The sequence below is a fragment of the Frieseomelitta varia genome, unplaced genomic scaffold (genome assembly GCF_011392965.1).
Source record: "Frieseomelitta varia isolate USP_RPSP 00005682 unplaced genomic scaffold, Fvar_1.2 scaffold_168, whole genome shotgun sequence".
In the NCBI taxonomy this organism is placed as follows: domain Eukaryota; kingdom Metazoa; phylum Arthropoda; class Insecta; order Hymenoptera; family Apidae; genus Frieseomelitta; species Frieseomelitta varia.
The window spans coordinates 751,555-762,917 of record NW_025109394.1 but is presented as its reverse complement, the minus strand read 5'-3'; the positions used below and the strand labels follow the sequence as shown (position 1 = coordinate 762,917).

The 11,363-nt window shown below is 29.0% G+C and overlaps 4 protein-coding genes across 7 annotated transcripts; 2 read left to right on the top strand and 2 right to left on the bottom strand.

Moving 5' to 3' along the window:
• Nucleotides 1-337: 337 nt before the first annotated feature.
• On the top strand, nucleotides 338-2,037 carry LOC122538591 (ribosomal L1 domain-containing protein CG13096-like). 2 transcript variants are annotated; one of them, XM_043672812.1, is made up of 4 exons: nucleotides 338-486; nucleotides 649-880; nucleotides 1,127-1,692; nucleotides 1,798-2,037. In XM_043672812.1, exons 1-4 carry the CDS (start codon nucleotides 411-413, stop codon nucleotides 1,953-1,955), a joined length of 1,032 nt encoding a protein of 343 aa, XP_043528747.1. In that variant the 5' UTR covers nucleotides 338-410; the 3' UTR covers nucleotides 1,956-2,037. The 2 variants fall into 2 exon arrangements, with proteins under 2 accessions (XP_043528747.1, XP_043528746.1); XM_043672811.1 differs by having other exon boundaries at nucleotides 342-880.
• On the bottom strand, nucleotides 1,978-3,355 carry LOC122538593 (ankyrin repeat domain-containing protein 40-like). Its single transcript, XM_043672816.1, has 3 exons — nucleotides 3,093-3,355; nucleotides 2,635-2,933; nucleotides 1,978-2,557 (listed from the first exon to the last, which is right to left on the bottom strand). The coding sequence occupies exons 1-3, from the start codon at nucleotides 3,263-3,265 to the stop codon at nucleotides 2,199-2,201; spliced, it is 831 nt and encodes a 276-aa protein (XP_043528751.1). The 5' UTR covers nucleotides 3,266-3,355; the 3' UTR covers nucleotides 1,978-2,198.
• A 676-nt stretch (nucleotides 3,356-4,031) lies between these two features.
• Nucleotides 4,032-10,256, top strand: LOC122538594 (splicing factor U2AF 50 kDa subunit). 3 transcript variants are annotated; one of them, XM_043672817.1, is made up of 8 exons: nucleotides 4,032-4,216; nucleotides 5,264-5,493; nucleotides 5,580-5,840; nucleotides 5,927-6,077; nucleotides 6,180-6,235; nucleotides 9,147-9,428; nucleotides 9,522-9,686; nucleotides 9,766-10,256. In XM_043672817.1, the coding sequence occupies exons 1-8, from the start codon at nucleotides 4,195-4,197 to the stop codon at nucleotides 9,895-9,897; spliced, it is 1,299 nt and encodes a 432-aa protein (XP_043528752.1). In that variant the 5' UTR covers nucleotides 4,032-4,194; the 3' UTR covers nucleotides 9,898-10,256. The 3 variants fall into 3 exon arrangements, with proteins under 3 accessions (XP_043528752.1, XP_043528753.1, XP_043528754.1); XM_043672818.1 differs by having other exon boundaries at nucleotides 4,033-4,216; nucleotides 5,927-6,065; XM_043672819.1 differs by lacking the exon at nucleotides 4,032-4,216 and adding an exon at nucleotides 4,275-4,508.
• Nucleotides 9,717-11,204, bottom strand: LOC122538595. Its single transcript, XM_043672820.1, has 3 exons — nucleotides 11,030-11,204; nucleotides 10,589-10,672; nucleotides 9,717-10,521 (listed from the first exon to the last, which is right to left on the bottom strand). Exons 1-3 carry the CDS (start codon nucleotides 11,070-11,072, stop codon nucleotides 10,334-10,336), a joined length of 315 nt encoding a protein of 104 aa, XP_043528755.1. The 5' UTR covers nucleotides 11,073-11,204; the 3' UTR covers nucleotides 9,717-10,333.
• Between the last annotated feature and the right edge of the window lie 159 nt (nucleotides 11,205-11,363).

Sequence of the window (11,363 nt, the reverse complement as noted above, 5' to 3'; positions counted from 1 at the left end):
GAGTTTTTATATCTTTTCATTTTCTTCTTCTATTTAAAACTGTGATAACTTCTTAACCAATATATTTATTTCTTTTAATAGAAACTTAGTCATACTTAAGCGATACGTAATTGTTCTATTAATTATGCATGAATACATAAATACCTTTTTTATTTTATAGGCATAAATGCAATTTGTAATAATTTGTAATTACTAAATATGTATGAATACTAGAATAATTTATTTTTATTATTAAGAGATTAAAAAATATATTTCTATTACTCTGGATGAGAAATTAAAAATGAATGAACTTTCTTTACTCGCATGTGATCTATGGTTAACGCAAGTTGGTGCAAGAAAATTGTCAATAAAGTTGTTTCCGCTTCCGTTTTCAGATTCGGAGAAGGTAATATAATTTTTATTAGTGCAACATGGTAACTACCCGTAAAATTATTAAAAAGCACGTAAGATCATCAAAATTGAGAAGTGCACAGAGTACAAAAAAAGTTAAGAACCACATAAACAATAATAAAAAATTGCAAGATGAAAAAAATAAAATTAACCAAACCAGTGAAGCATTGAAACGTACATTAAAATCTTCTGGGAAAGATAAAGTACAAAATAAGAGAAAAATTACTTCACATGCAAAAGCAATTTCTAAAATTACAGAATCACGAAAGCGAAAAAGAGAAGATAACATTAATAATGAAGAAAATTTGGATTATATAGATTTGAATGACTTGTCAAAGGAACATATATTACAATGCATTAGTGTAATCAATCATTTGACTGAAGAACAATTGAAAAATAACAATGCATTATTTGATGATGAAAATCAACCAATATTTGTGCAAGTAACATGTATTAGAGTACCTAAAACTCCAAAAAGATGTATGAGAATGTAAGTTTAAGTTTATATATTATTGTTTATTTAGATAGATAAAATATTATTTTTAAATCTTGAACATATTATATGTATACACATATAGGATATAGAATGACAAATGATTACATACATATATATATTTAATCTCCAATCGGTCCTCATGAGGAACTATGATTATGATGTCACAAATGATGTATATTTTTTATAATCAATATAATTAGTCTTATTAAAAAGTCCCTCATTAATCAACTTATTTTATAGATTATTACCACATTCAATAGTGTCATCAAGTGACGAAGTAGCACTTTTTGTTGGTGATCTTCAGAAAGGTAGAAGAAAGGATTATGAACCAACAATAGAACATTATGCAGACTTGTTACGTAATTGCAATTGTACAAAAATAAAGACTATAATACCAATGAATCAAGTGAAAACTGAATATGATCAATATGAATTAAAGAGAAAGCTTGTTGGTAGCTATGATCATTTCCTTGTAGATGGAAAAATAGCTGGTCATTTATCTCATTTATTAGGAAAAGAATTTTACAAGAAAAGGAAATTACCGACATCCATCAGAATGCACAGTAAAGATTTAAAACATGAAATAGATTATGCTTTGAGGAAAACTGCTATGCAGATACATTCTTGTGGTGATACTCATATAGTTCAAATTGGACATACCTCTATGGAAAGGAAACAAATTCTAGAAAATATACTAGCAACATGCAGTTATTTATCTAAAAATTATCCAGGAGGTTGGGTTAATATTCGTTCTATTCGTATTAAGACATCTTCTAGTCTCAGTCTTCCTATATATACAACATTAAGTAAGTTGTTATTAAGTACATTCAACTTTAATTTTTGTTGGAAAATTCTCATAAAAATATTTTTACATACACATATATGTAACATGAGTTTTTTGTTTCTTTTAGAAAATAAATGTTTGGTTAAAGTGCCAATAGTCCAACCTAAGAGACCAAAAGCATATCGTAATGTGTCAGGAGAACTTACTACTATAAAGAATGTTGCTAACGTAACTGTTACTCCTGAAGGAGACGTACATATTGAAAATGAAGAGATTCTTCCTTAGAAGAGAAATTAACAAAACAAATAAAAATTGTAATTATTTTTTTATTACTTCATTAAATCTAGTAAACAAAGTTAAAAAATTATCTTCTACTTATTATTACCTTAAACGTTATATTTAAAATTTTCAATTATTGCACTTCAAATTTTATATACTTAATGTATATATATTGTATTGTGTTTAAATATTTGTTTTCTTCATTTAATTACATACGAAGAGAAGAAAAACAATGTATAACGTCAATAATTAGTATAAAATAGTTTGATCTTTCTTAGAAATACTTTGGTACCCATTTGCAGGATTTGCTATTATTCCTGAATGTCCCATTGTTGGAATACCATTTGTATTTTGCATATATTTATATGTGTTTGCAGCATTTGTAATAACTTCTATTTCTTGAAAGTTTTGAAGTCGTTGAATATCCTCATCTTTCCTCAACCTAGTGTTGGGCAGTTTTCTTAATTTTACAATTTGATTGGGATCAACATTTAATTCTTGGCAACATATCCGAATCAATGCTTGGTATGTTAAGTCATTTTGTGGGAGTTCAATTTCTATGAAATCTGGGTCAGGGGCATCAGCAATGCGAATTTTTAATACTAATTCTAAAATATAAAGATAGAATTAATGTTTAGTTCCTTTATGTTGATCTACCCATATATAAAAATTACTAAGTTCTTACCATCTTGGTATAAACCATTATTTCTTATTCTAGGAATTCCTGAATCTACACTTCCATGCACATAATCACTTTTTATATATTTAGGCATAACATTATGTATTGCTGGCTCATTTAACACTCTTGGAGAATCATTTGGTATAGCTAGAGGCATGTCTAGAAGTTGCAAGATTTGTGGATTGTTACACAGAAATGCTGGAGTTTCTCCAATATCAGATCGTATATTCTTGTCTGCACCATTCTTTAAAAGCAAGGCAGCTACATCTAAGTATCCTTTTTTACATGCCCAATGTAAAGCAGTCCTTGAGAAAGAAATATTAATTATGTTATTATTTTGACATTTTTGATATAGTCTATTACACATATACAAGAAAAGGCATTGCATAGTTTTAGTCTTATTATACTTTTTGCAACAAACGCAAAAAATATGGATAATACATAATAAATCAAGGAAAAAATACCATCCATTATAAGACTGTCGTGCATTAACATCGACGCCTAAATTTAGTAATTCCTGAACAACGTCTGTATCACCAACACAGGCTGCTTTTCTCAGTCGCTCCTCCAATACCGTCTTATTTTCCATGTTATCATAACTTCGAAATAAATCTATGGATTTCACATTTTTTTTCATTTCGGGTTTATCTAGGACATTTTGAAATATACAAGGAGTAGCTTTACTTAATACGAGTCTTCGAGCAATTCAAACTGAATCGCTATCTAAGCGCCACGAGTGGTGATTTAGAAGAATTTTACAGCGACGTTATAAATATTTCACATTTTGTATTTTTTCTACAAAGATTAGGATATTTAAATTTAAAAATACTAAAATATAAATGGAATTTTTCTTTTGTAGCAAACAGCGATTATTTAAAAGAAAGATAAAAACAAGAAAAAAAGAAAGACAAGAGAAATAATTGGTAACATAGTGTAATATATTACATAAAATATAATTTTTTATAATGCTTGAAAAAAAGAATTTTATTCTCTGTTTTTATTCAATAGTTTATTATATCTTGTTAGAAATTTTGAATTTTTTATTAATAAAATTATCAATAGAAATTCTAGCAATTTTTTATCAAATTGTCAAGCCTTTTTTAAATTTATCTAGTTATTTATTTGATTTGATTCCATTGGCTAACATGAAATTAAGTATTAGTTTAGCGTTCAATTTTTTAACTGACAATGAGATAGTACTAGATAATATTTGTTATATATTTATCCTCATAAAAAATAGAAATTTTTTTCAATTGACAGCTTTTTTAGTGATGTTTTAACATAGGAAAATTTCATATTGTCAATTTATGTACATTATTTGGTGATTAATATTTAAGTCTGAACGTTGCTATAATGCACCAGAGAAATCAATTCCAATTGAACTTTACGCCACCTGGAAACAGATATTGTATCAAGATAATTATCCACTAGCTACATCTACATAGTCTATCGCCATTTTAGAATCAAAATTTGGTTTCACAGTAATTGACATTTGTTAGCTTCGTTGTTATTTATATCATTATTTTTTTAAAGATAAAATCACGTTCTAAGTAATAAATCAGAAAAATGGGCGAAGATTATAATGGAGGTGAGTGCTATGAAAGTCTTTTTAGAGATCCTCGTTAAGCATACTGTGCTTTCGTCATTGTTCCCGCGTTACAGTCAGGTAAATAAGTCGGTTGGTCGTAATGGCCGGAGAACTCGCAAGATAGTAAACATATCTTGAAGCGTTTTCATTCAATATTCCGCTTAAAAGAACTTCAACTATCAAACGTTTACTTAATTTCATTGTGTATAAAATAACAATTAAGTATTTTTTGCAAGATCGTGTGAATTTATTGGTAACCTGAAAATAAGCATCCACGAAGTCATTCTTATGGGTACATTTTTCATTATATGTAACATCGTGTTACTTTAATAATTATTTCGTTTAACTTTAATAATTATACATTGCTTTTTTTTGCATTAGGAAAATAATTAATTTTTAGAATTGTAATTTTGATCATTAAGACGTAGTTATTAATCATATATAACATATATACGTATATTACACGTTAGATATGCAGATAATAATTCATATACAGAATATTTTCTACTTTTCGGATAATCTGCAAGTGAATTTGCAAGAAAAAAATGCTATATAAAGTTTGTTTATAACTGCTTTGTTATAGGTAAATATTGAATGTATATGAATATGTCTGTACATACAAAATATTCCTTAATGTGTTAGAATTGTTGAAAATCTGTAAATCTTTTCAAAATGACCACTTTTTGCATTGATGCAAACTGGTCAATATGGAATTTATTTCATTCTGAACTTCTTGATGAATTTTGATCCATCTTATCAATTGAATTGTTAATTTCTTGAATTAATTCTTCATGTATACTTACATCTATATACTGTTTAGTTTTTGTTTTTTATTCCTTGTAAGTAAAAATCAAATATAAAACTTCAAATCTGCTGTTAAAGGACAGATTATGATCAATATTTGTCTATAAAATATTAAATAAAATACATTAAAAAATTTATATTTATATTTATACATTAATGATTATATAAATAGCTTTTACTATTAATAATGACAATTTAAAATCAATCTTTATATACATTTATATGTATCTACAATTTTAATAGATCGAGACCGCCAAGACCGTGAGAAAGATAGGGACAGGGATAGAGATCGTGATAGAAGACACAGATCTCGTAGTAGAGATCGTAGAAAACGTTCTCGCTCACGTTCTAAAGATAGAAGAGATAGAAAAAGAAGTAGCTCACCTAAAAAAAGTCGCAGTTCTAGAAGGAGGAAGCCATCTCTTTATTGGGATGTTCCACCACCTGGATTTGAACATATTACTCCTTTGCAGGTAATATATGAAATTTGATTTAATTTGGTAAAGGTAAATTAGATTTTCTACTGATTTCTATTTAATTGTAATTTAAATTATAACAGTATAAAGCTATGCAAGCTGCAGGACAAATACCTGCAAATATTGTGGCAGACACACCACAGGCTGCTGTACCAGTTGTTGGTAGTACAATAACCCGCCAAGCAAGGAGATTATATGTAGGGAACATTCCATTTGGTGTGACTGAAGAAGAAATGATGGAGTTCTTTAACCAACAAATGCATCTATCTGGTCTTGCTCAAGCTGCTGGAAATCCAGTATTAGCGTGTCAGATCAATTTAGATAAAAACTTTGCTTTCTTAGAGGTACAACAAACTTTACTTGAAAATACGGTTTTGTAATTTATAATTTTTATAATTTTACGACAAAACATTCACAAAATTTCTTTTAGTTCCGTTCGATAGATGAAACAACGCAGGCTATGGCATTTGATGGTATTAATTTCAAAGGGCAAAGTTTAAAAATAAGAAGACCACATGATTATCAACCAATGCCAGGAATGACTGATAATCCAAGTATGAACGTGCCAGGTACGGTTCCCGGTATGTTTTATACATACTCCTCATATTTCTATGTGTGCTTTACATAAAAATTTATTTTTAATATTATATATAAAGCATATAATGTAATTTTTGGTTTTTTAGATTCTCCTCACAAGATCTTCATTGGTGGTTTACCCAATTACTTGAATGAGGAACAGGTATGCAAACAAGTCTATGACACAGTTTTGTTAATTGCACACCTTTGGAAGCAGTTCTTATTCACTGATGTCTACATATACATTAAAATCTATTTTATATTAATTCAATATTTTTTACAAAAGCCGTAGTAAATATTATTAAGTATACATTCAAATGGCATCAGAGATTAAAACAACTGCCTCGCTGTATAACAATGCTGCAGAATTACTTTGCTAATTCTCAGCATTGTGAGTTATACCAAAGGATTAAATTATTACATAGGTATTTAGCTATTTAGCGGAGATCAAACTTACGAAGATGTGTCATCTACTCAAATGCCATAGAGGTATGTATGTGTATCCATTGGATTCCAGCGTCGATTAGGTTTTATTTAGCTAGGTGGCTTGGATCTTAATTCCAATTGTGTGTTTGGTTAAGTCTAAAAGGGCAATGTAGAATTTCGTCTTTCGTATTTCTTCTCGAAGCGTCATAATTAGATAGTGGATAGGAAATTGGTTAGAGGCGTTGCAGCATTCAGATGGCATGCAGTCGCAGCAGTCGCATTTCTTTTACAGTCCTTTTAGGAACATCGTGGACCCAGCCAAGGGAATACGAAATTTTTCAATAAGTGACTGAAAAAGGGGTAGGAGGGGAGAAGAGGAATAGTTGTACTCAAAACAATCATGCAAAATTGTTAGGTGATAAACTCTTCGAAAGTAAAGATTCTTCATATTTTTACATCTGAAACCTCTTACAGAATGAATCTGTTTTCATGCAGTGGTGTTACATACAAAAAGATTTTTTAGGACTACAACAGACAAACCAATCAATTTTATCTAGTACATCAGCTTTTTTTGTTTTTTGTCTTGATGGGATTACAGGGTCAACACATAATCTTATGTGCATCTGGTAACAGCTCCAAGTCTTTTGGCACCTATTCTTTTCAGGAGTATCTTTTCTCTTGCAGCTGTTTTCTTTACAGGCTTTTACAGGCTTTACAGCTCTTCGTCCTTGTGCCTTGTCACGTTTACAGGTTACGCGAATGAACTTATGTGTTCAAGTATCAGTAATGTGCATTAATACAAAGACAAAGTGCAAAGAGAAAGTAAGAAAAATAAAAGTCGGTACATGTGAACTTTAAACGCCGGAAAAAGTTAATACTGTGTTATTAAAGTGGTACATTGTTGGAATAATACAATCAAAAAAATATAACCATTTGGTTATTATATAGTAACTGTGGACTGATACCAGTGCCCTTTCTCCCCATTTCTTAGCTTAGGGTTGCGCCGATCAAAAGCATTTGCTTACCACTACCACTACTTCTACCACTACTTCTACCACTACTACTACTACTGAACATGACAAAATACCACACTGCCTGGAGAGAGGCTAGCCCAGTCCCTCGAGGCAAGTACTTATATCATTTTCATGCCTTCGTATTGGGCTTATGCGATTTTTGCAGCCCTTTCAGAAGATCTCGGTTCTTCTAAACAAATGGTGCGTTTTCTAATTGGATAGTTTTTTTTATTGATAATAGCGTGTTGCTTACTCACGAAAGGATTAATAATATAATAGGTAACACTGACTGATACATAATATTCCTCAAGGATTTTTAATAGGAAATTTTCTTCTCATTATTTCTATCCTTACTTAAAATAATAGTAATTTAACCTTCTGAATAATAAGAATATCCAAATATATGCATCTGATAGTTAATACCATATAGTACTAGAATGATTATGGTATAATATCACATAACATCTCAGACAACATACATATGTGAGATTACATTTATATATTTTGATGACATGAGTTGAAGAGTTTATAAACATAAAGTTGTGTACATCACAATTACTTTGGAGTTTTGGCTCCTAAAAATGAAGATAAACAAGATTTCATTAAATGCAACATGCTGTTATCTTTGCCTCAGAGTTTTCAGTTACTTCTTGGGAATGGAAAGATGTAAGTAACTTTAAGGTACATGTTTTTTTGAAGAGAAAATTAAAATAAACGTGTGGGAAATCCACGTTTGAAGAGCAAGAGTGTTCTGATCAAAACGTTGACAAAGATCTGTTCCAGACTGGAGTAAAACTTTTGTATGTAAGAAAGACATTAAGTGAAGATATTGTACGGAATTCGAGTAGGCGAGATATAATACATATGCAATTATAGTAAATTTATTATTTTTGGATTATGCAACTTTCATATTAGTTTCACGTTAAAATTCGGAACTTACTTTCATATTTCAAAATCATTTTGAAGTTTCAGATCAGACATAATATTCATGATTTTTTAATTTGATTATAAATGAATTATTGATATAAATAAATTTTATACTTTAATCTTAAAAAATAAAACAAAGTATGTAGTGATATTTAACACGTTCGCCTGTGTATCGTCTAGTTGTATTCGAAATCTTATAAAATGTGTACAAGTTGCATGTTAGGAATCTATCGCAACATTTCGATTATACTAGCCTGATTGCAGAAATTATTGTATTATTGTTGACTTACAATCAAGTGACATAATTTTTTATTTTCCTTTTATTCATATTTTATTTTATACCTATTCATATTATGTATATCATATTTTTATTTACAACTGCAAAATCTTATTCCTGAAAATATAGATGTGACACTAATAAGAAGCACAACAATACTGATGATGATGATTATTATAGTCTTACATTTTTATGAACAATTAATCTAGTACAGTTTCTGATCGAAATATGTTTAAAATTCACTGGATCCTACATTTTCGATATGCAGTGAACGTGTTCAATTGTTATATTTTACATTGTTGTGATAATTAGAAATATTTGTATTTATTATGTCGAGAAGTGTAATAGAATTAAAAGTTGCATAGTCTATATGAATTTGAATTATGTTGATATTGCATGACTAAATAAATAATGTCATTTTTACAATACAGGTGAAGGAGTTACTGATGAGCTTTGGACAATTGAGAGCATTCAATCTAGTAAAGGATTCAGCTACAGGCCTATCCAAGGGTTATGCATTCTGCGAGTATGTCGACGTGTCAATGACTGATCAAGCGATTGCTGGATTAAATGGAATGCAGTTGGGAGACAAGAAACTAATCGTTCAACGGGCTAGCGTTGGTGCCAAGAATCCTATGATTGGTGCACAAGCTCCTGTTCAAATTCAGGTGCCAGGATTGTCAATGGTGGGCACAAGTGGACCAGCTACTGAGGTAGAATCATTTGAGTTATGGTTTCTTATTTTTATTATTTTTTTATTATATTTGCATTATATTTAATTAAAATATATTATTATACATACATAGGTTCTCTGCTTGCTAAATATGGTAACTCCTGAAGAATTAATGGAAGAGGAGGAATATGAAGATATTTTGGAAGACATCAAAGAAGAGTGTAATAAATATGGTGTGGTTCGATCTGTGGAAATACCCAGACCTATAGAAGGTGTCGACGTACCCGGATGCGGGAAAGTATGTTTTTTTAATAGATTAAAATATTAATTTATTTTAATTAACTAAAAATATATTAATAAATTTTTTAATATTCCAGGTATTTGTCGAATTTAATAGTGTGATTGATTGTCAAAAAGCGCAGCAGACTCTTACAGGACGGAAATTTAATAATCGGGTTGTTGTAACATCATATTTTGATCCTGATAAGTATCATCGCAGAGAATTTTAAAATATAGATTTTTTTTTTCTTACCGATTAATAATTGACTCCACTGTATAATAATCGAATATGAATAATCTTGTCAACAAATCCAAAAATTATCAATTCTCTTCTATTAAAATGTACAAAATAACATGCAATTGATTTTCAATTATACTGTGCATTAAATGATAACTGTTGTAATTTCGATAACATAACCATATATAAATAAATTATAATTTATAAAATTGCTAATAAGAAAAAAAAATGGTATGAAGGTAATCATTGTACAAATAGGGACATCATTTTTTCGTTAATCAGTAGTATGGTTAAAGTAATAAACCATTGTTAAAGGCAGAATTATATAAAAATAAATAATAAATTGTCACACTATATGTGCGTTCATATAAAATTTTCTTTATAAAAGTATTTGATGAATGTGATTTATATTTATAATAAATTCTGATTTAAACTGAAGTTTTGATATCTAAACTAGCTTCAGTTTGCAATGCAGGTTGATACGATGCATGACTTTCTCCAGTATCAGCATTATCAACTACAAATTTTTGTAATAAAGCATAGAGTCCACCGCCAGCAAGTAGCATACTAATTCCTATCAAAACTACTATGGACCATGCTGGTATTGCGGTACCCCCTAAAAATTTGATATATTTAATTACTGTACATGTTATCTTTTTTTTATTTTTATATTTTTTACTTACAGTAATAACGTCTAGTAATTGTTTTTCGACCTTTCAAAATTTTACGTCTCGCTTCAACTCCATCCATGAAAACTCCCATGATTACTATATTTAAAATTTTAAATAAATTATAAAAAATCGTGATACGTGATTATTTTTGATATTTATAAAAGTACGTTTTCAATAATATACGAATTTAATTTATACCTTTCATTTATTTCAATTTTGCATTTTTTATATACATTGATTTAAAATTAAAAATTTCACACATTTTGTAAATATGTATACACTGTTAGTAATAATATTTTATCAAGACACAATTTTTGGAATTGATATAATTTACAGAATTTAATTAAGATTTTAGGAATCGCTATTACTCTTGTACAAATTCTCTTTCTTCAATCAGTAATAAAGAGATAATAGTTGACGCTATAATTGATATATATTTCAATGTATACTTACGCAGGCCAATAGCAATATAACACAATAACTTTTTGGAACACATTTTTTATTTTACCAGAGTTATACACGTTGGAGAGTATATAATTAGAAAACACCTGTAGATGAAATAAGTAGGTGAATAATGCTCGAATAGACGTGAGGATATGGCAACGAACGTGTGAATCAGCGCCTTGATAAGATATTTGATAACAAATGGAAACTCATCTTATCTTATTTTTTCAAAAGATAAAAAAAAAGTCTTTTATATGAACACATATAAAAGTACTAAACAAATTATCTTTGTTAATCGGTATTTTCATTTTATTAATTATTTGTTCGTGAGCAGTGTATGAAG